Source organism: Puma concolor, chromosome C2 (assembly GCF_028749965.1).
Source record: "Puma concolor isolate L17-30 chromosome C2, mPumCon1.1.hap2, whole genome shotgun sequence".
NCBI lineage: Eukaryota > Metazoa > Chordata > Mammalia > Carnivora > Felidae > Puma > Puma concolor.
The window spans coordinates 88,846,785-88,872,452 of record NC_141675.1 but is presented as its reverse complement, the minus strand read 5'-3'; the positions used below and the strand labels follow the sequence as shown (position 1 = coordinate 88,872,452).

Here is a 25,668-nt window from a genome sequence, read left to right as displayed (position 1 = left end):
GACCTGACTGACCGCTCTTGACACTGCTTCTCCAAATACTACAAGCACAGATCTCAGCACCTGTAGGAGATCTTCCCAGACTACTTTAGTCTCCAGTCACCACTTCTGGTCTTTTATCAACAATTCAGAAATTAAATTTTATCAAAGTAATGTCTTGTGTGTTAGTTTTATTTCTCTAATCACATTATGAATTCCATAAAGATGTGGGTTATGTCATGTACTACTTCTGTATGGTATATAACTTTTCAAATTAACTCTGATTACCTAGCATGAGAATAAAAGAATAATATAATTTATGTCTCCAGGCCTGCTTCATGTAGGCAAGCAAACAAAATTTACTGAAGTTGTAAAAAATAAATAAACCTTCTGAAAAACTATGTGCTTATAGGGTTTCTAAAAGAGGCAAGGACATATTTTGTAATTACAAATTTACATTTGTTAGACTATGGATGGAATTTCTTCTACATGACTGAAAAAAGTCTTGAGAATCATTGTTAAGAACAAGAAAAACTGCCTTTAATTCATAAATCTATGATCCAGAAAGAATGTTAAGGAAACAAAAAACAGGGCTGGTGGCTTGAAGACAGGAAACATAGTATAAAGATAAATAGCACATCCTTGGGTACAAAAATTTAAATGGTAATGATTTTTAGATATCAGTACTGAAATTGTTTACTTAACACTTTAAATCACCTGAAGGGATAATCATAAATTCCTGAAAATACTGAAAATGCTAAATCAACAGAATGCTGGAAGACTTTCTAAGGCTGAAAAGTAGCCAGTCAGCTTGAATATGGCCTGAAGAAATATTTAGAAAAAAATAAGTATTTTTTGTCTTTTTGTTACTGACTTGTAAGAGTTCTTTACATATTCTGGTTGGAAATGTTTCCTTCCAGTCAGTAGCCAGCCTTTTCATTATTTTAATGGTGTGTGTGTGTGTGTGTAGTAAATAAACATAACATGAAATTTACCTTTTAATCATTTTAAGTGTCCAGTGGAGTGGCATTAAGTGTATTCACCTTGCTGTGCAACCATCTCCACATCTCCAGACCATCTGTCTCCAAACCATCTGTCTCCAGAACTTTTTCATCTTCTCTAACACTAATTCCCCCATTTCTCCCTTCCCTAACATTATCTTTTTCTTAAGTTTATTTATCTTGAGAGAAAGGGAGAGAGAAGGAAAGAAAGAATCCCAAGCAGGCTCTGCACGGTCAGTGTGGAGACTGATGTGGGCCTTGAACCCATGAACCATGAGATCATGACTTGAGCCAAAACCTAGAGTTGGACGCTTAACTGACTGAGCCACCCAGGTGCTCCCACAGTATCTTTTAATAAGCAAAATGTTTAATTTCGATAAAGAACATTTTACCATTTAAAAATGTCTTTGAAATTCCTTGTCCTAAGTAAAAAAAAAAAAAAATAGAAAAAACTAAAAATTTGGGTTTTTTTCATGTTTTCTTTAAGAAATTTTTGCTAACAGGGCGCCTGGGTGCCTCAGTCGGTTGAGCGTCTGACTTCGGCTCAGGTCATGATCTTGCAGTTCGTGAGTTTGAGCCCCACATCAGGCCCTGTGCTGACAGCTCAGAGCCTGGAGCCTGCTTCAGATTCTGTGTCTCCCTTTCTCTCTGCCCCTTCCCCGCTCATGCTGTCTCTAAAAAATGAATAAACGTTAAATAAAAATAAAAAGAAATTTTTGCTAACTTGAAGGTTGCAACAATATTCTCATGTGCTTTCTACTAAAAGTTGTAATTTTAGCTTTTATATTTATGTATATGACCCAAATTGAATTTGTTTTTATGTAAGGTGTGAGAGATGGCTCAAAGTTAATTTTTTTTCCATGTACATATCCAGTTATTCCAGAACCATTTCTCGAAATGGACTATTTAAATCCCAGTCTATTTCTGGACTCTTTTCTGTTCCATTGATCTGTTTACCTTTATGCCAGTACCTACCTTGTATTTACAGGATATAGCTTTACAGAAGTCTTGAAATCAGTTAATATATTCCAGGTTTGTTCTTTTTTCAAGACTGTTTTGGTTACTCTAGGTCCTTTAAATTTATATATAAATTTTGGAATTAAGTAATACCAATTACTATTAAAAATTTATATCAGAATTTTGATTGGGACTGCAATTTGGGAAGAATGGAGATATTAACACTACTGACGCTTCCAAACCATGAACACAGTTTATCTCTCCATTTATTTAGGTCTTTAAATTTTTCTCTCAGCAGGGGCACCTGGGTGGCTCAGTCAGTTGAGCATCCAACTTCGGCTCAGGTCATGATCTCGCAATTCGTGAGTTCGAGCCCCACATTGGGCTCTGTGCTGACAGCTCAGAGCCTGGAGCCTGCTTCAGATTCTGTGTCTCCCTCTCTCTATGCTCCTCTCCAGCTCGGACCCTGTCTCTTTCTCAAGAATAAATAAAGAAAAAACATTTTTTTAAATTTTTTTCTCAGCAGTGTTTATATATAAAGTTTTCAGTGTAGAGGTATTTCATTTATATTTTGTTTTGATGCAATTATAAAAAGCATTGTTTTTCAATTTTTATCTTCTAATTGTTGTTGCTAGTATATAAAAACATTTGTTTTTTATATATTGAGCTTGTATTCTGCATCCTTGTTAAATTTGGTTAGTTCTATATTACTTTTAGTTGATTACGATTTTCTATGTAAAAGATCCTGTTAATAACTACAAAGAGATCATTTTACTTCTTCCTAAGATTTATGCCTCGCATTTGATTTTCTTGTCTCTTCCTTGCTGGACTAAAGCCTCTACTACAATGTTTACCAGGAGTGGTGAGAGCAGACAATCTTGCCTTATTCCTTGATGTTAGGAAAAAGCATCAATATTTCACTATTAAGTACAATACTAGCTGTAAGTTTTTAATACTTCACTAGTAAGTACATTAGCTGTAAGTTTTAAAACTGAAGAAACTCCTCTTATTCTCAGTTTGATGAGAATTCTTATTGTGAGTGGATGTTGAAATGCCTTTTCTTTTTTTTTTCTTTAAATTTTTTTTTTCAACGTTTATTTATTTTTGGGACAGAGAGAGACAGAGCATGAACGGGGGAGGGGCAGAGAGAGAGGGAGACACAGAATCGGAAACAGGCTCCAGGCTCTGAGCCATCAGCCCAGAGCCTGACGCGGGGCTCGAACTCACGGACCGCGAGATTGTGACCTGGCTGAAGTCGGAGGCTTAACCGACTGCGCCACCCAGGCGCCCCTGAAATGCCTTTTCTACATGTATTGAAATAAACATACAAGTTTTCTTTATTCTACTAACATATGAATTGGACTGATTGATTTTTGAATGTTTTAATCTTGCATTTCTGAAATAAGCTTGTGTAAGTCAGATCTGTATACACAGCATATAACATAAAAGCCAGCAAACTTGATAAAAGCAGAACAGAAGAATCACTATCATTTCATCACTAAACTTCACTTTGGATTTTACCTTAAATGCTCTAGGTACTTACACATCCATATGGTGACCAGCACTCTGCAGTCCATCCCCCATTTCTTTTTCTATGGCACTCCACTCACTAGGGAGAAAAAGATAAAATCAAACACATCATGAATTAGATATGGAATATTATTAAATGGAATATTGTGTAAGGTTTTTTTTCTAGCTAGCTTTTAAACAACACAGTACTGTATTTGGATTTATTTTCTAATTCAAATACGCTGCCTTCCTCTTAAGTTTAACAACTAAACGCAAGTGAATACTTTAAAATGTTAGTTCAGAAATTGCTATCTGCTGCTGCAAAGTAAGTATCATACAATACAGCTTCTGCTTATAGACAACTTTCTCAGCTAGGGTGCCTTTTCACATTAATTGTGGAGCTTTAAAAAACTACAGATGCTAGCCCTGCTCTTGATCTACTTAATCAGAATCTCTAGGGTAGAGGTGAGATATACATATACCTTTTAATTTTAATTTTTTTGAGAGACAGTGCATGTACAAGTGGAGGGCAGAGAGGGAGAGAGGGAGAGAGAATCTCAAGCTGGGCTTGGAGCCTGATATGGGGCTCAAGCTCACAACTGTGATCATGACCTGAACTGAAATCAGGACTCAGACTTGGGGCGCCTGGGTGGCTCAGTTGCTTAAACGTCCAACTTCAGCTCAGGTCATAATCTCATGTTTCATGGGTTGGAGCCCCATGTCCGGCTCTGTGCTGATACTGCAGAGCCTGGAGCCTGATTCACATTCTGTGTCTCCCTCCCTCTCTCTGTCCCTCCCCCGCTCACACTCCGTTTCTCTTTCAAAAAATAAATAAGCATTAAAAAAAAAAAAGACTCCAACTGAGCCACCCGGGTGCCCCGAGACAGGTATACTCTTTAAAGTTCCATGGAATGGGGCGCCTGGGTGGCTCAGTCGGTTGAGCGGCCGACTTCGGCTCAGGTCACGATCTCGCGGTCCATGAGTTCGAGCCCCGCGTCGGGCTCTGTGCTGAGAGCTCAGAGCCTGGAGCCTGTTTCAGATTCTGTGTCTCCCTCTCTCTGACCCTCCCCCATTCATGCTCTGTCTCTGTCTCAAAAATAAATAAAACTTAAAAAAAAAATTAAAAAAATAAATAAAGTTCCATGGAAGATTCTGATGAACACATCTAAGCTAACAAAAAAGGACGATTGTACCGAAATATTAAGTACACATTAAAACTTTAAATAATATGCACTAAAGTTGCATGAGAAAGTCTACTAGAACCAAAGATCATTTTGTTGCCATTTTTTTAAGACTTTTATTTTTAAGTAATCTCTATACCCAACATGGGGCTCGACCCCGAAATCAAGAGTTGCGTGCTTTACTGACTGAGCCAGCCAGGTAGTTATATATATATGTATATGTATATGTATATGTATATACACACATATATATGTATATATATATGTATATACATATGTATATGTATATATATATATGTGTATATATATATGTATATAATGTATACATATATATATATAACTACCTGGCTGGCTCAGTCAGTAAAGCACGCAACTCTCTCTCTCTATATATATATATAAATATATATATATATTTATATTACAGTAAACTGAAAAAATAAGTCTGTAATCCCAAATACCAAGAGATGACCTAATTTGATATATTTCCTTCTAGTCTTTTTATTTACTCATTTTAATGTGGCTGAGATCATACGGTATATGCAATTTCGTATCATGCTTTTTTTCCTTCAGCATTTTCCCATATTATTAAAACAATTTGGTTTAAGCACTGTTTCATTAGGCAACTCAATTTTTTACTTTTATTTATTTATTTATTTTTTATTTATTTATTTTTTTGCAACTCAATTTTTTAAACCATTGTCCTGGCCATTCAGGTTGTTTGCAATTTTCCTCCTAGGTAAAAAATGTATAAGCCTCTCCACTTTCACCATATCATAAAAGAAAAAAAAAATTTAAACACTATTCTTTTGTTTTATACAAAATAAACCTGGCATTCTGTTGAAATACCAGACCATATGCTTATAGTATTAGAAGGAAGAAGACCTCACATGATTTTTAATATTGTCAAAGCAAAACAAACCTATAAATCACCTATGCAACACTATGGTTATGATTAAATAACAAAACAGCTACGGCTCCCTCTAATAATCTTCTCTCCTTAGATGTTTGTAACTACTCTCAAAGTAGTAACAGCAAGTTAACCCTTTTTAGTGTTTTGCTGTTTACCAAAAAAACAATGTTTAATATCTCTATATTATCTAAACTCTAAAGCCACATTTCTAATACCTCCAGGACAATTCTACTCTTATATACCTCTGTCACTTCAATTTCAATATATCCAAAGCTCTGTTCTTCACATGAAAAAGGAAATCTAGGGGTTTGGGCAGAACTAGCCAAATGTATAACATAACAATCATAGTTAATGTAACTGTAGGTCATGCTAACAGAGTTAATGGATAGTCCAGATCAACTGTCTATTGGATAGCCCAAAACACTTCATCTGCCTAATTTTTGAGCACCTTACTATGTGCTACCAATTCAAGGCTAACGTAACCAAATTTAATTCCTTTGTTTACCAAACAACAAAAACTAATTCAAGGAAGGTAGAGCTTATCCTTAATCAACTATATATATATTCCTATTAAGTACTTTAGAATCTGATAAATACCTGGCTTTTTTTTTTTTTTAATGTTTATTTATTTTGAGAGAGAGAGCGCGCGCGCCCGCGCAAGTGAGCAGGTAAAGTGGGGAGGGGGCAGAAAGAGATGGAGAAAGAATCTTAAGCTGCATCAGTGCAGAGCCTGATGTGAGGCTCAATCCCACAACACTGAGATCATGACTTAAGCTGAAATCAAGAGTCGGACACCTAACCAACTGAGCCACCCAGGCACCCCAAAATGTGGCATTTATTGTTTGTCCGTAAAATGAAAAAATAAATCAATAAGTGAATTAATAAATATGAAGAGACAAACATGTACTGGATTCTGTGTATCAACCACTGCTACACACAAGACCTTTCCCCTCAAGGTACATATACTCTAGCCCTTTGCTGGTCTAGCAACAGCTTCACCTAGAATCTCATTAGAAATGCAGAATGATAGAACCCATTCCAGATATGCAACAAAATACTCATTTTAATAGTTCTCCAGGTGATTTGTATGCACATTAAAATTTAAGAAGCACTATCTAAACAAAAGGTTCTAACCTGGGGCCCAAGGATATGCCTAGGATTGGAAATAGAAAATGTTAACCTTGGAAATAGAAAATGTTAACCAGTTTGCTGGGGAGAAGAGGAAACTATTAACATACAAGTAACTTTATAAAAAGGTAGTGGACTTAACATCAGCATTGTAAGAGAAAACTGAATCTTAAAGTACTTAATGGGTAGGTAATTGTCACATATGAACCAGATCAAAAAGCGTCTTGGATCTTTTGTAGCATCTGATAGAAGGAAAAGAAAGGAAAAGAAAATCACAAATATAAAAGTTTTGCATGTAATTTCAGAAGCTTCAGGCAACCTGAAGTCCATCTTCACCTCTTGGATTAAGAACGATGAAATACAGGAGGACCTAGCTGGCTCAGTCAGTACAGCATATGACTCTTGATGTCAGGGTTGTAAATTTGAGCCCCACAATTGGTGTAGAGATCACTTAAAAATAAAATCTTAAAAAAAAAAAAAAAACAGAACTATGAACTTTAAAACCACTAAGGCCCTTCCTACTTCAGTATTTTACAATTTCAGTAAATGAAAGGAAGTAAAAGATTCCAAGAATGCCCAAGCATCAAAATTTAGGACAGGTATTAAAAATATTATAACAAAATAAAGGTTTAGAGAAAAATCTCATCACCCAATCTGATGTTCATCAGGGACAGAGACAGAGAGAAAGTCACTAGCGCAAGCAGGTCTGTGGTTATAGGTTTATGTTTATAGTTCTATGTAAGATTTCATTTAAATATAAATTCCATGTCAAGAAAGGGTTTGGAAATCACTCTCTCCATTTAACCCTAATATTGAATAGATACTTAAAATCAGGTTCAGAGATCTAACATTGCTTACTCCAAGTCAGGTAGCTGTTCAGAGACAGAGCTGAGACTAGAATCAACTGCCCTTAGTGTGCTCTATTAATCCCAAACTATGGCACTTCTAATGAGGGAGTGTGGGGCACACTGAAGGCAAAGTGCAGGGTAACAGCAACCCCCACCCCCAGGTGGGACATGTAGGATATTCCTTGGACACTCCCAGCTACCCAAAAACAGGAAAGGACAAAACCCAAATGGTTAAACTGTAAGAGTCCGTCAGTTTACCAGAAAAAGGCAATCCCATCAAGCCTAAAGTCCAGGAACTCCCTACAGTCTTAAGGTTAATGCTTTGCTAGAGGGAAAAACCACCTTAGCTTGACAATAGCTAGGCCTCCAGCAATGCTTTAGCATGTGAAAGTCTCTTTGGAAACTCCCTCTTGACTTTATCTCCCTGGACTCCATAAAAAACGGTCACCCCCTACAACCCCAGTGCAGGTCTTGCTGCCCATGGGTCCCGTTCCCATGGTTTAATAAAATCATCTTTTTTGCACCAAAGACGTCTTCAAGAATTCTTCCTTGGCCATCGGCTCTGGACCCCACAAACTCCACCATCACCCCAAAACTTCATCACTTCCTTTTTTGTTCTCTTAATCAAAAAACTCTTTACTCCCACTATGCACATAACCAAAAAATAAAAATTACAGAATCATTAAACAAACGTAGATCTGTGTCTGTGAGCTCTGAGTACATGACAAGTTTTGTGTATCCATGAAATAAATTTGAAAGAAATGTTGCTCCTGTATTTTCCTGGAATTCCTCGTAAGGAATCACATCAATTGAATCTGAAAGACATGTTTTTTTCTTGGTTGATTCTATATGGATTCATAATCTATAAATTAAGATGAATATTTAAAAATTAACAGAATAAACCATTTCAGGCTATGAGCTCCTGAAAGCTTTCATTAGCTTCAAATGCACAGTTACTAGTACTGACAACTCTTTCCTTTTTTTTTCTAGGTCTTTTGCAGAGTGAATCCCACCTATATATTTAGTCCAATTCTGGACAAGTGGATCTAAAGTTCCTAGCTCAGTCTGAAACTAGTGAAAATATAAGCTAGTTCTATAAGCACCCATGGGAATGGCCCTTTGGCCTACCCAAAGTGGATCAAGTGCTGTAATTGGATCAAGTGCTGTGATGCAGGCAGAAACTGCAAAAAGCCCAGGAACTCAAGAAGAGCACAAAATAAACTCCTGACCTCCAAAAAAACTAAAAAAAGAAAGAAATGAACAGCAACATGTGACATGAACATATTACTAAATTCATCCTATTTCCTCTCTGTGCACCTCATTCCTGCTTATTTCTTCCTTATATTTACACACACACATATATATAAGTCATGTAAGTGTATGTCTCGCCAGTTGCCTTCCTAACATGTACAGTCTTGGGGTGCCTGGGTGACTCAGTCAGTTAAGTGTCCAACTTTGGCTCAGGTCATTATCTCATGGTTCATGAATTCCAGCCCCACGGTGGGTTCTGTGCGGACAGCTGAGAGCCTGTTTCGGGTTCTGTGTCTGTCCCTCTTTCTCTGCCTCCCCACTTGTACTCTCTCTTTCTCTCTCTCTCAAAAATAACACCTGTATATCAATTAAGAAACCAATCAGCCCAAAAGAAAAAAAAAAGGACAAAAGATATGAATAGATTATGAAATAGGAAAAAAAAAGGGCTGTTAATCACAAGAAAAAATAATTTGACATCAGTTATAATTTTAAAAATGTAAATTATAACTGCAGTAAAGAAACCATTCCTCATCATCAGTATGATACAGACAAAAGTTTGCTAACATACTGCTGAGTAATGGTGTAAGAAAACAGATATTAATACTTTTTTGGTGAGAAGTTAACAGCTTCTATACAGGGCAATTTGGCAGTATCTACCGCAACTACAAATGCAAATATCCTTAGAGCCAGTAACAACACTTGTAGAATTTTAGCCTACAAACATATTCATACACATGTGAAATGACATGAACAAGAATATTTATTGTAGCAATGAGTAAAATAAGACTAGAAACCATTAAGAAGAAATTAAATAAATTATGATCCTCCTCTTTAATAAAACTCAATGCAGTTATTTACTGATAACAATCTATCTCCAAGAGCAGTTCTTAAGTGAAAAAAGGTTAAACAAGTGAACATAGTGATGTATACAACATGCTCCCTTTCCATGTTTAAAAACAGAGGGAACATGCCTGTGTTTGTATGTTAATGTATTATAGTATTACATTTTACTAGGGGGATACATAAGAAACCAATAAACTGGTATTAGCTATCTCAGAGGAGACCTGAATGGTTAGCAGACAAGGGAGACTTTTCACTGCATAAGCTTTTATCCCTGTTGAATTTTGTGCCATATGGAATGTATTACCTATTCAAAAATGTAAAATGAATGTTGTTGGTTTTTTTTTCCTTTAGAGAAAAAGAGAGGAAGACAGTGCCAGGGAGAGGGGCAGAGAGAGACAGAGAGACAGGGCTCAGATCCCATGACCCTGGGATCATCACTAAGGTGAAATCAAGAGTCAGATGCTCAACCGAATGAGCCACCCAGGCACCCCAAATGAATTATTTTTAAATTAATTCAATCAAAAGGACTTATAATGGAACATTAGCAAAGACATTTTCTTATAAAGAGCTTCGGATAATAATTTCCAAAATGTCAGAACCAAAATAATACACAGGAAAAAAAAATCACAAAAGGTTCAAAAATAACCAAAATATGTAATATATGGTATATAAGTAGATATTCTAATTTACACTAAAATTACCCAAGACTGAAAAATTCATCTTGCAAAATCCTTCAGAAACTATAAAGTAACACCAAGAAAGAAAAAAAAGAGAAAGTCACTAATTATTTAAAATAGAATCTTCTTGGGCATTCTGCCAACAAGGTAAAGGGCAGTGGTCACTGCTTCAGAGTAGTTTCATTTTTATCTGCTCAGTATATTGGACTTCCTATTTTTTATCGAAAGAAATACTTTAAAACAAAAACTTCGAAAAGTACTACAGGACATCTATTAAAAACAAAACCGATATTTGAAGGAGCTGAGAGGCTAAACAAAACACACAAGGCTTTAACCGTACTAATCAAGAAAAAAAAAGATCAAATAACATCAGAAATGAAGGAAGAGAAATAAAAACCAACACCACAGACATAAAAAGAATTATATGAGATATTATGAAAAATTTTATGCCAACAAACTGAACAACCTAGAAGAAATGGGTAAAATTAAATGGAATCAGGAAGAAATAGAAGATTTGAACAGACTGATTGCTCACAATAAAAATGAATCAGTAAAAAAACACTCCCAAGAAACAAAAGTCCAGGATCAGATGGCTGCACAGGTGAATTTTACCAAATATTTAAGCCTGGGTGGCTCAGTAGGTTAAGTGTCCGACTCTTGATATCAGCTCAGGTCATGATCTCAAGGTTGTAAGATCGAGCTCCATGTCAGGCTCTGTACTGACAGTGGGCACCTACTTTTTCTCCCTCTCTCTCTCTACCCCTGCCCTGGCTCGTGCACATGCACATACTCTCTCTCCAAATAAACATTTTTTTATTTTTTTTTAAACATTTTTTTAAAAAGAGAGTTAGTACTTATTCTTCTCAAACTGTTCCAAAATAAAAAAGGAGGGATACAAAACCAGATACCAAAACCAGACAGGTACTACCAAAACAAAACAAAACAAAACAAAACAAAAACCTTGCAAAACTACAGGCCAATACATACCTCTGATGAATATAAGTGCAAAAACCTCCAACAAAATATTAGCAAACCAAATCCAACAATACATTAAAAGGATCTTTCATCACAGTCAAGTGGAGTTTATTCTAGGGATGCAAGGTGGTCCAATATTCACAAATCCATCAACATGATACATCACATTAACAAGGAAAGGATAAAAACCATATGATCATCTCCATAAATGCAGAAGAAGCATTTGACAAAGTACAACATCCATTCGTGATAAAAACTCTCAAGAAAGTGGGTTTAGAGGGAACATACCTCAACATAATAAAGGCCACATACGAAAAAATGCACAGCTAACATCATACTCTATGGTGAAAAACAGAGCTTTTCTTCTAAGATCAGTAACAGAAGAGAGAGGTCAACTCTCAGCACTGTTAGAGTACTGAAAGTCCTAGCCACCACAAGCAGACAAGAAAAAGAAATAAAAGCCATCCAAGGTAAGGAAGAAGTAAACTTTCACTATTTACAAATGACATGATACTATATATAGTAAACCCTAAAGACTCCACCATAAAACTATTAGAACTAATAAATGAATTCAGTAAAGTCACAGGACACAAAATTAATATACAGAAAACTATTGTATTTCTATAAGCTAATAACATAGCAGAAAGAAAAATTAAGAAAACAATTCCATTTGCAACTGCACCAAAAATAATAAAATATCTAGGAATAAACTTAATCAATGAGGTGAAAGAGATGTCATCTCTGAAAACTAAAACATGAATGAAAGAAATTGAAGATGACACAAATAAAAAGATATTCCATGTTCATGAATTGAAAGAATCAATATTAAAATGTTCCAAAATACCCAAAGCAATCTAGATTTAACATAATCCCTATAAAAATACCAAAGAGCAGTTTTCACAGAACTAGAACAAAAAATCCTAAAATCTGTATGGAACCATAGAAGACCCTGAATAGCCAAAGCAATCTTGAGAAACAAAAACAAAGCTGGAGGTATCACAATCCCAGATTTCAAGATACACTACAAACCTGTAGTAATCAAAACAGTATTATGGTACTGGCACAAAAACACAGAGATCAATGGAACAGAATACAGAGACCAAAAATAAACATACACTTATATGGTTAATTACTCTACAACAAAGGAAACAAGAATATACAATGGAAAAAAGAGTCTCTTCAACAAATAGTGTTGGGACAGCTACATGCAAAAGAATGAAATTGGACTACTTTTATTCACCATCCACAAAAATAAACTCAAATTGGACTAAAGATGTAAATATGAAACCTAAAATCATAAAACTCCTAGAAGAAAACATAGGTAGTAACCTCTTTGACATCAGCCAAAGAAATAGTTTTCTAGATCTGTCTCCTCAGGTAAGAGCAACAAAAGCTAAAATAAACTATTGGGACTACACCAAAATAAAAAGCTTTTGCACAGTGAAGGACTAGTGAAGGACTCAATCAACAAAATGAAAACACAACCTACTGAATGAGAGAAGGTATCTGCAAATGATATATCCAATAAAGGGTTAATATTCATACTATATAAAGAACTTATACAATCCAACAGCAAAAAAACACAAATAATCCAATTAAAAGTAGGCAGAGGACCTGAATAGACATTTTTTCCAAAGAAGACATACCGATCGATGGACAACAGACAAATGAAAAGATGCTCAATATCACTCTAATCATCGGGGACATGCAAATCAAAACCACAATGAGGTATCCTCTCATGTCTGTCAGAATGGCAAGAAGTGACAAGGGTTTGTGAAGATGTGGAGAAAAAGGAATCCTCCTGCACTGTTGGGTTGCAAATTGGTACAACCACTATGGAGGTTCCTAAAAAAATTAAAAATAGTATTACCATGGGGCACCTGCGTGGCTCAGTAGGTTAAGCATCTGACTCTTGCTTTCAGCTCAGGTCATGATCACACAGTTCGTGAGTTTGAGCCCCATGATGGGCTCTGCAATGAGAGCACAGAGCCTGCTTGGGATTCTCTGTCTTGCTCTCACTCTGCCCCTGCCCCTGCCCTGCTCGCATGCTCTTCCTCAAAATAAATTAATTAACTTAAAAAAATAGTACTACCATATGATCCAGTAATTCCACTACTAGGTATTTACTCAAAGAAAACAAAAACACTAATTTAAAAAGATATATGCACCCCTATGTATATTGCAGCATTATTAATAGCCAAGATATGAAAGCAACCCAGTGCCTATCCATAGAGAAATGGATAAAGAAGATGTGAAATAGATATATATATAAATACACATAAATGTTTATAAATAAGTATATAAATATCTATCTCATATCGTCTCTATCCATTGTGTGTATGCGTATGTGTGTGTGTGTGTGAGTATATGTGTATATATAGAGAGAATATAATGTTAAGTCAAGTCAGACTGAGGAAAATAAACACCCTATGACTTCACTTGTATGTGGAATTTAAGAAATAAAACAAAGAGAAAAAAGACAAACAAAAAACCCCCAAACTGTTAAATACAGAGAACAAACTGGTAGTTGCCAAAGGCGGGGGGGTGGGGAGAATATGGGTGAAATAGGTGAAGAGGGTTAAGAGGTACACTTATCTTGATGAGCACTGAGAAATGTATAGGATTGTTGAATCATTATATTGTACACCTGAAACTAATATAACACTGTATATTAATTATACTTGAATAAAAAATTAAGTAATTATGCCATAACATACAAAATAAATAAAAACTTAACATCTACATTTCAGACCCATAAATTGTCAAGAATTATAGTTGTCAGGCAAAAAGCTAATCAGAGCTAATCATTTATTTTAAAAGGTCACATAATGCTTACCTGAAAACTCGCCCATAATTCCCATGCACTTTATATACACCATAGAGTCGATCTGCTACTCTCTGGAATAAATTTTTAAAAGAGATTACTATTAGGTCAAAGTTATATACAGATTATTCTTTAAAAAGATGTCATCTTCATTTAAAAAAACAAAAGCTTAGTACAATAAACTTGAAAAATATGAAAAAGAAAAAAATTTCCCAAAGGCTCATCATGAGGTTGGGGAGGAACTAGTGCTATCATCATATTTATGTAACTGCTTTCATATATATATATGTATATATATATATACATATATATATGTGTGTATTTATTATATATATATAAAAAGAACATATAAAGATATGTTTTAATTATTGCTTTAAAATTTCTTATGTTAAAAGTGGTAAGGGGCGTCTGGGTGGCTCAGTTGGTTAAGGGTCAGACTCTTAGTTTTAGCTCAGGTCATGATCTCACAATTCATGAATTCAAGTCACACCTTGGGCTCTGCACTGCTTGGGATTCTCTCACCCTCTCTCTCTGCCCTTCTCATGCACTCTTGCTCTGTCTCAAAATAAACAAACAAACTTAAAAAAAAAAAAAAAAAGGGACAATATTTTTATCCAGCAGGTCAATATTACATTTAATAAATATGACTTTAAATAGCTGCATAAAATTCCACCTAGCAGTGTATACAATATATAACCACTCCTTGTTGGATATTTAGTTATCCCTAATTTTTTCAGTAGTATACATAATTTTGTAATAAGCACCTCTGAGAGTAAAGCTTTTCCCAAATTTCAGATTGTTTCCTTATGAAAAAGTTCTCAAAGTGGGTAAAAATATAAACATTTTCAATTTTATTGATAGTTTTATACATAAGTGCTGAACACATACAATATACTTCTATGCTACTTTATCACTATAATGCTTTCTAACCAACACATTAGATATTTTAATAACAGAATTATAATTTAGATCTAATTATAATTAGATAAAGATGAAATATATACTGTGTAGCTATTCACACAAATTTTACAAAAGACAAAACACCACATATGATAATTAATGCTTTACTCTGCTGCCAACTATTACAGACATGAACTGAAGACCAAAAGTAATCCCACATAAAACCCTAAACCCTAAAAAAAAAAAATTCTCAGTATACAAAAAAATATTCTTGGTTACACAGTTTCTAAATGTAAACACTGAGGATAAATTACCTAATTTGTTACTCAAACATCTGAGGAATTAGGCATTAACCATACAACAAATCCTAACCCTTTCAATACCTCAGCTTAAAGTGAATGAACCAGTATTATAAATACACGGAGCAGATGTAAGAAGAACATAAACTGTTTTCCATCTCTTCTTGGCTTGCTCTAAAGGAACATGTACACACCAGACTAGAGAGCAATACACTACAGGACTGCAGCTTGTTTCTGTAGTCGTATTAGAACATTCAGGATACCATTGTATACGGCTGCTTTCATAGCAGAACTGAATAGATTTGACATGGATCGTATGGCCCAAAAAGCTGAAAATATTTACTATCTAGCCTTCTAGTCTGCCCACCTCTGCACCCGACTCAAGACAAAGCTTGTAGTCTTCATTCTGCTTGAAACATTCTAGAGTCATCCCCAGACCTCTCAACTACTTTCTCTAGGATGCTATTTCCCAATTATTTCTGAGTCATATAGAGTGTCAAAGGTCGTTTACTTAAAAAAATTTTTTTTAATATTTATTCATTTTTGAGAAACAGAGAGAGACAGAGCATGAGTGGGGAGGGGCAGAGAGAGAGGGAGATTCAGAATCCAAAGCAGGCTCCAGGCTCTGAGCTGCCAGCACAGAGCCTGACTGGGGCTCGAACTAGTGACCTGAGCCAAAGTCAGACGCTTAACCGAATGAGCCACCTGGGCGCCCCAGTTGTTTACTTTTTTAAAGTGATTCCATCATCAAGTAAATTTGGGAAACACTGAGGTAATAAAATTTAACCAGTAAGAGTTTTCCTTCCTATAGAACTTTTTAGCCCTTTAATACCATATATTAATCATAACTATTCAAGAAAGAGATGGTTTGCACTAGAAAAAATACAGGACTGGCATTTCAGAGAATATAAAATGGAAATGACATTCTAGGACACTAATTTTTCTAGATCCTTGTACTTAAAAAAAATTTTAATGTTTGTTTATTTTTGAGAGACAGAGACAGAGTACAAGGGGGGGAGGGGCAGAGAGCGAGGGAAACACAGAATCTAAAGCAGGCTCAAAGCTCTGAGTTGTCAGCACAGAGCCCGACGTGGGGCTCCAAACGCATGAACTGCGAGACTGTGACCTGAGCCAAAGTCGGACTTCAACCAACTGAGCCACCCAGGGTGGGGGTGGGGGGGAGGGGTGAGGGGTGGTTCTTTAAAGATCAAACCTCTTCTTGAAAGCTGAGTGTTTTATCATAAGATATTAAGTATGGAAGAGAGGGAGAGAGCTTATTAAGCAACCATGTAAAAACAAAAACTGCAAGAAACTTAAGTACAAATGCAGATCCAAAATAAATGTTCAAAGATAAAGTTTGTGAATCCCAATTACTTAAAAGTTTATTTCTTTAAAGTGTATCACCCTTGGCAGCTGGTATAAAAGGAGGTTCTACCAGAGTAATTAGAACTCTGGAAAATATTTTGGTCCACAGAGTATGCCCAAAAGAGGCAAGAGTCTTCCTATATTAAAAAAGATGAGCAACCACATGAGGAATTACCTACCCACGAACTAGGCAATAGACACTTAGCAGTTGTTATGGGACCAACAATGTTTCTGATATCAACTATTCATGGAAACAAATGGATCTAGCTAACTAAAACATGAAATGACTTTTATCTAGATCATTAGGCAGTGGGAAAGAAGAACCAAAGAGAAACTATTAATCAAAAATTATCATTTCTAGGGGCGCCTGGGTGGCGCAGTCGGTTAAGCGTCCGATTTCAGCCAGGTCACGATCTCGCGGTCTGTGAGTTCGAGCCCTGCGTCAGGCTCTGGGCTGATGGCTCAGAGCCTGGAGCCTGTTTCCGATTCTGTGTCTCCCTCTCTCTCTGCCCCTCCCCCGTTCATGCTCTGTCTCTCTCTGTCCCCCAAAAAATAAATAAACGTTGAAAAAAAAATTAAAAAAAAATTATCATTTCTAGAGAAAAGGAAAAAACAAAAATGACACAGAAATAAAACAGGAATAATTAAAACCTAAAACCATATTAATTCATTGGTCATTGGTAATCAAGAATTTTGGTGCCAGGGAAAAGGGGCTGAACCCAATGATTTAGTCCAGACTGCTATTCGATTTCATTTCTGTTGACAAGTCTTTCTTTCTGAAAACTGACCATCTGACAACTGACATGAAAAGAGTGACACCTAGCATATTCAGTGACAAAAGAAAAAATGGAACAGACTCATTCAATCATTCTACCCAGCTCGGAATCATTTGGAACTGTAAGAATGCCTACTCTATCCTCACTCAAGTAGAAGCTAATTAAATGTGAAAAAGGACACTTTTGGGACATTCTATTAGATGATCTCATTTTGAAAATCTAGACATGCCTAGCTTTTCTTTTCTTTCTTTCTTTTGAACTATCTCCTAAGGATTCAAGATTATGGGATTTAAGACTCTTGATACTTACTGCCACAACAGTTTGCAAAGAGCTGCACGTTAATATTTTATATTAACTGCCACCATCACTAAATAGTTCACAAATACTAGATATTACCATCTTTATGACTACAAATCAAATGTTGAGTAGTATCTTAATAGCTATAATTTGCATTTTTACAATATTAGCAAACTTAAACATTTTAACAATTAAATTTGATTTTTCCCTAAAGAGGCAGCAGATATTGTAATAGGAAATATGAGATTTGCAGTCAAACAAATGGGAGTTCAAATTCCAGCACCTTCTCACTTTAGGGTTTAACTTTGGAGATTTATTAAACCATGCAAGCCTTGGTATCATATCTTTCTTTTGGAAATGTGGAAATGACTTTCATCACATGACTTTGTGAGGATCAAATGACATTTGTTAGGGTCCTGGCTATAAGCAGGATGACTCAATGAAAATCTGTTCTCTTCTCAATCTTCAATTCATGTCCTCTGTCAATAAACTTTGTAGGCAGTTAAGAGCATGAGCTCTAGAGTCAGACAGACAAAAGAGGAAATTCTGGCTCCACACATCTATTCTAGTGTGGTACCACTTTAATTTCTTTTGCCTCTGTTTCCTAATCTACAAAATGGGAACAACAATAATATCTATCTTTAAGGACTATTGTGGGAACTGGGCAAGAATATTATAATATGTGTGAGCACTGGCTGATATACAGTGGTAAATATATGTTAGAAATCAGTATTATCTTTTTGTTGTTGTTTACAAAACACATTATTTCATCTGAATCTCATAATTCTATGAATAAGGCACCTTCATATAACAAATATTTATTCAGTACCTACTATGTGCCACGCATATATTCCCATTTTCTAGCAAAGAAACTAACCCTGAAAGGTTACTGAATTTGTCAGGAGGACCCAGTAAATGGCAGAGACAGGTCCAAAGCCAGCTCTTCTTGGTCCAAGGCCACCCACCCTTTCCTGTTGTTCTGTTTTGATGTCTTAAATATTTAAGTTTTTAACCGATCTATAACTTATTTTTTGTCTTTTCTACTTTGAAAAGAATTCTCCTTGACAGAAAAGACAATCAAATAATTCTATCTTTTTTTTTTAACGTTTATTTATTTTTGAGACAGAGAGAAACAGAGCATGAACGGGGGAGGATCAGAGAGAGGGAGACACAGAATCTGAAACAGGCTCCGGGCTCTGAGCTGTTAGCACAGAACCAGACGCGGGGCTTGAACTCACGGACCGCGAGATCATGACCTGAGCCGAGGTCAGCCGCTTAACCGACTGAGCCACCCAGGCGCCCCTCAAATAATTCTATTTTCATCTGTTAAGAATTCATCATCTGTCTCAAAAAAATAAATAAAAAATAAATTTAAAAAACCCAATTCATCATCTGTCTCAAGAAGCATCTAAGCCTTCTTGACACTCTGAATGTTACAAAAGGCCCTCCCTGTGGTGCTTTTTGTGTTGTTTGTAGGCTTCTCTCTGCGTTAGGACTTTAACCTTTCATTTCTACTTTTCTGTTACTGTTCATGACTAAATAGCCTTTCTCCCCATTTTAGAACAATAGAAATTTTAGCCAATCAGGAGCACCTGGATGGCTCAATTGGTTAAGCATCCAACTTCGGCTCAGGTCATGATCTCACAATTCATGGGTTCGAGCCCCATGTCGGGGTCTGTGCTGACAAGCTCTGAGCACCGAGCCTGCTTTGGATTCTGTGTCTCCCTCTCTCTCTCTGCCCCTCCCATGCTTGCGCTCTCTCTCTCTCTCTCTCTCAAAATTAAACATTCAAAAAAGTTTTTTAAAAAAGAAGAAATTTTAGCCAATCAGAAAGCATCCTGTATCGTTCACTAGCATTTCTCTCATTTACTCAATCAGAATTTCAATTCGACTTATAATTTTTTTTTTTTAATTTTTTTTTTTCAACGTTTATTTATTTTTGGGACAGAGAGAGACAGAGCATGAACGGGGGAGGGGCAGAGAGAGAGGGAGACACAGAATCGGAAACAGGCTCCAGGCTCCGAGCCATCAGCCCAGAGCCCGACGCGGGGCTCGAACTCACGGACCGCGAGATAGTGACCTGGCTGAAGTCGGACGCTTAACCGACTGCGCCACCCAGGCGCCCCTCAATTCAACTTATAGATCAAGTGCTGCTTTTCTTTCAATAGCTCAAGCTATCTTTAATGTCAATAAAGTTTCTAAAGTTTTCATCAAGTTTAGAATAGGGGCACCTGGCTGGTTCAGTTGGTAGAGCATGTGACTTTTGATCTCAGGGTTGTGAGTTCGAGCTCCATGTTGGATGTAGAGATTACTTAAAATCTCAAACAAACAAATAAAAAAAGTTTAGGATAAATACCTATACCCAGAATTCTCTTACTTATGTATTACAAACTCTTTGATGACAAAGCTGTTTTCTTTAAACATTTTTTTCACATATAAATTATTAACCAGTTCTCCCAGGCTGGTTATAATTAAATTCAAGAATCAATTTATCTTAACTATAGAGAACAAACTGATGGTTACCAGAAGGGAGGTGAATGGGGGGGGATGGGTAAAATAGGTGATGGGATTAAGGAGTGTACTTGTCGTGATGAGCACTGGGTGACATACAGAATTGCTGAATCACTATACTGTACACCTGAAACTAATATAACACTACAAGTTAACTATACTGGAATTTAAAATAAAATAAAAGTGGCTCTGGTCATGATCTCACAGTTTGGGAGTTCGAGCCCCGTGTCAGGCTCTGTGCTGACAGTTCAGGGCCTGGAGCCTGCTTCAGATTTTGTGTCTGCCCCTCCCCTGCTGGCATTCTGTCTGTCTCTCTCTCAAAAAATAAATAAATAAATAAATAAACCTTAAATTTTTTAAAATAAAATAAGCAATTTATCTGTTTTTTCAGATATTTTTAAACATAAAAATGTCAGCATATACATTCGTTTGTTCATTCATTCAATGACTAGATAATGAATGTCTACTATGAGTTGGGCATTGTTCCAGGGATTTAGCAGCGAGAAAACAAAGCTGCTCTTGTGGAGCTCACATACACTAGTAGGGGAGATAATTAACAGATTAATCCAGAATACAATGTCAGATAGTGTTGTTATAAATAGCAATGACAGAATATGACAGAGAAATGACAGAATATGAAAAATGACAGAAAATGATAGAAAACTGCATCTTATTTCATGCAAGATTCCCAAGATAGATTTCTCTGAGGAGGCATCTAAGGCAAGAAATGAATGGCAAAAGAGAACAAGCCAAGAGAGGTTCTTGAAGGTGGGGCATGTGGGAAAAGTGATACAAGCATGGGGAAGAGAAAATAAAAGTCCTAGGGCAGAAACAAGTTTGGTATGGTTAAAATTTCCCATAATCTTTAAAGGTTATTAAATATTAACCACTTTTAAAAATATACTTTCAGCAGAAAGTCAGACATAATCACTATTGTATCATGCCTTATGACAATTTTCTCGTTTTATGAAAGCAATCACATGAACCTCCCTTCAGGACACAATCTGACAACGACAGTCCTGCCTCCCTCCTTAAGGTCTCACTTAAATGCACTCCCTATGCTTCATGGATTTCCTAGTGTTTACCTGTTATACTCTGTTCAATTCACCACTCATCTCTGAGATTTCTGATAAATCTGAGTCTAGCTGGTTTTTCTGCTTTGTCCTTTAGTTTCTTCTGGGTCTGAACACTGTTTGAGAGCTTCTCAATACTTGGGGTTAGCCATGTGACTGTGTAATAGTGTACCTCTGCCTACTCCAACTCTCAGAACTGCTGACCCTGCTGTTAAACAAAGCTTTCTACAGTGCCCTCCGCCCTTCCTTTTGGTTGAAGACCTTTAAAAAGATACAGTGTTAACAATCCCTATCAAAGTAACACCACCATTCTTCACAGAGCTACAACAAACAATCCTAAAATTTGTATGAAACCAGAAAAGATCCCAAATAGCCAAAGCAATCCTGAAAAAGAAAACCAAAGCTGGAGGCATCACAATCCCAGACTTCAAGTTATATTACAAAGCTGTAATCATCAAGACAGTACGGTACTGGCACAAGAACAGACACTCAGATCAATGGAACAGAACAGAGAACCCAGAAATGGACCCACAAACATATGGCCAACTAATCTTTGACAAAGCAGGAAAAAATATCCAATGGAACGACAGTCTCTTCAGCAAACGGTAATTGGGAAAACTGGACAGTGACATGCAGAAAAATGAACCTGGATCACTTTCTAACCCCATAAACAAAAATAAACTCAAAATGGATGAAAGACCTAAATGTAAGACAGGAAGCCATCAAAATCCTCAAGAAGAAAGCAGGCAGAAACCTTTATGACCTCGGCAGTAACAACTTCTTACTTGACATGTCTCCTGAGGCAAGGGAAACAAAAGCAAAAATGAACTACTGGGACCTCATCAAAATAAAAAGCTTCTGCACAGCGAAGGAAACAATCAAACTAAAAGGCAACCAATGGAATGAGAGAAGATTTTTGCAAATGATATAGCAGATAAAGGGTTAGTATCCAAAATCTATAAAGAACATATCAAACTCAACACCCAAAAAAGCAAATAATCCAGTGAAGAAATGGGCAAAAGATATGAATAGACACTTCTCCAAAGAAGACATCCAGATGGCAAACTGACACATGAAAGATGCTCAACATCACTCATCATCAGGGAAAATACCTATCAAAACCACAATGAGATATCACCTCACACCTGTCAGAATGGCTAGCATTAACAACTCAGGCAACAACAGATGTTGGCGAGTATGTGGAGAAAGAGGATCTCTTTTGCACTGCTGGTGGGAATGTAAACTGGTGCAGCCACTCTGGAACACAGTATGGAGGTTCCTCAAAAAATTAAAAATAAAACTACCTTATGACCCAGCAATTGCACTACTAGGTATTTATCCAAAGGATACAGGTGTGCTATTTCGAAGAGGCAAAGCACTCTAATGTTTATAGCTGCGTTAATGACAATTGCCAAAGTATGGAAAGAGCCCAAATGTCCATTGACGGTTGAATAAAGATGATGTGGTGTGTATACACACACACACACACACACACACACACACACACACACAATGCAATATTACTCAGCAATCAAAAGGAATGAAATCTTGCCTTTTGCAACAATGTGGATAGAACTAGGGTGTATTATGCTAAACGAAATTAGTCAGAGAAAGACAAATATCACTTTGACTTCATTCATATGTGGAATCTAATACACAAAACAGATGAACGTAAGGGAAGGTAAGTAAAAATAATATAAAAACAGGGAAGGGGATAAACCATAAGAGACTCTTAAATACAGAGAACAAACTGAGGGTTGCTGGAGGCATTTTGGGTGGGGGGATGCCCTAACTGGGCAAGGGGCATTAAGGAGGACACTAGTTGGGATGAGCACTGGGTTTTATATGTAGGTGATGAATCACTGGATTCTACTCCTGAAATCATCACTGCACTATATGTTAACTAACCTGATGTAAATTTTTAAAAATTTAATAAATTTTAAATAAACAAATAAAATTTTAAAGATATAAAGAAATAAAAAGACACAGCTTCCATAATCAGCCAGACCTCTAATTTAAATAGATTCTCAGGGCGCCTGGGTGGTTCAGTTGGTTAAGCGTCCAACTTTGGCTCAGGTCATGATCTCATGGTTTGTGAGTTCGAGCCCCACATCAGACTCTGTGTTGACAGCCTGGAGCCTGTAGCCTGGTTTGGATGCTGTGTCTCCCTCTCTGTCAACCCTTCCCCTGCTCATGCTCTCTTGAAAATAAACAAACACTAAAAAAATTTTTTTTCTCATTTTTTCTAAAAAATAAATAGATTCTCGAAGGTTTCTAACATAAAAGTCAAAGCTGTATGAATTATTCTTCCAGTCTTCTGGGGTGTCTAGACACATGTCCTCTTCCCCAACCTTTCAACAAGTAGTGTCTAGTTACCTTATAAACCCAGTTTCCCAGTACCCAGTTCTTGACGCTAGCCTACTAATTCTCACATGGACCTTTTATTAGAAAGTATCTTATAATTTATTTAAGAGGTCTAATGGTACTCTGAATGGTTAAACAGGAAATTGGGCCAATATAAAGACTTCAGGAAGGATTTTCTTCCCCTTATTTTAATACTTTTTACTATGGTAATCTTCAGAGAACAGTAGAATATATTTCCATTTCGCAACACCTACTACCTTCAACAATTATTATATGGCTAATCAAGTTTCATATAAACTGCCCCCACTTTCCACTCTTCACCACTCTCATTAAAACAAATCCCAGATAATATATTCCACAAGGATTCCAATCAGCATAAATGTGATCCTAGACCTGGTAACCCAGGGTCTTTCAAAGTTTTTAGCAAGTTCTAAGGGTTCCATGTCTACCACAGCCAAACTATAGGGCTAAGTACAGTGATTATGCCTCAATTTTTAGTTTGTCATGGCAAACCATTACCCCAAATAAGTTTATTTAGGACAATTTAAGAGTACAGACACAAGATGGCCTAACATATATAAACTTTTTCACAGACCTTTAAAACAACCTTGAAAGCATAAAGATATTATTACATGTAGATCTAAACTCCCACACTTATTTAATTATATTCCAACACTGAAATGGTAGGCCTTGTCACAAGAAGTCAAAACAACCATATACAAACTACAGAGAAAACAACAGTTAAAATGCTTCAAGCTGTCTATACCAGAGAACATTTCATATATTTTTTTAAATGCAGTTTGGATGATGAACATGCCAAATTTAAATGCAAGAATCAGCTATTTATCATAAATACCATCCATTACTTAAAAACGTGATTAGGTGAGAAGCACATCCTTATAAATGTGCATCCAAAAGCTCCTGGGGACCACTTACAGCTCTGACTCGAAGAAGATGTGAGATGACAGACTGTAGTTCATCACTGTAGTGTTTTAGTTCAGTAAATCTCCTGAAACAGGAAACAAGGGAAACATCATTTTTTTTCTCATGGAAACAAGTCAAAAACTGAAAGACAAAAACAGCAGTTCTTGAGAATAATGAAACTGATTCTATTTAACCATATGCTGGCCTTATGCACACACCAATACAAATTCAAATTCAATACAAATTCAAATACAAATTCAAAAAATTCTAAAATAAAGCAACCATATTTTCTTTTGGTATTACTAAAGACAAGAAAAATACTTCATAATTTATACTGTGGAACTGAGATAAAGATAAAAGTTATATGAAAAGTTACTTGAAAACAAAAAACAGGACAAAAACTTATGGTGCTAAAAAATGTTCTGATGCAACCATAAACTCATGGTCTCTAACCTCAATCTTCATGCTGATCAATAATCTTTGTTTCCCTAATCTAGTAACCACAGTTCTGCAAAAAGACCTGAAATTTCTGATACCACCACCTATCACTCTCCAACCAGGCTTCACAAATTAAACACAAGCCATTAGTAGGAACCACCTCCACCTCTATCTCCTGCCAGTAAACATATCTACATCTATTATTTCTTCCTTCCCTCTAAGATCCTTCTTCCCATCAATACTCTAGACTCTATCCCAGCTACACCCCATATTCCTATTTTCTAAATTCCTCTCTCTGCAAGCTCCTTCTCATTAGCATATCAATTAACTCTCCTATATTAAAACACATACATATATTCCCTTGACAACACATCCAACTGTTAACACTCTCATCCCCAGCCATTTCACAGGCACACTTTAACAAGGTACTCTCTCTAGCAACAGTCACTTTCCATGCACCGTGCAGCCCACTGCAATCTAGTTTTGCCTCCAACACCAGCAGAGAAATACTCCTGACAAACTCACTAACTATTCTCATGTTGCTTAAAACCCAACAACAGACTTTAGTCCTCATCTTTCTTGATCCTTTCAGCAAGGTAACAGCTACCCTCACCCTCCTCCCAACTTTAGCATGCAAAGAG

The 25,668-nt window shown here is 36.3% G+C and overlaps 1 protein-coding gene across 2 annotated transcripts in view; it reads right to left on the bottom strand.

Annotated features, from left to right (window-relative positions):
* SNX4 (sorting nexin 4) overlaps nt 1–25,668 on the bottom strand; it is a 71,554-nt gene that overhangs the window by 14,866 nt on the left and 31,020 nt on the right. For both annotated transcript variants that reach the window (XM_086675166.1, XM_086675167.1), the window contains 3 exons: nt 24,602–24,674; nt 14,093–14,154; nt 3,478–3,543 (listed from right to left, as the gene is read on the bottom strand). In XM_086675166.1, coding sequence (XP_086531292.1) covers nt 3,478–3,543; nt 14,093–14,154; nt 24,602–24,674 — 201 coding nt within the window. The remainder of the gene's footprint in view (nt 1–3,477; nt 3,544–14,092; nt 14,155–24,601; nt 24,675–25,668) is intronic.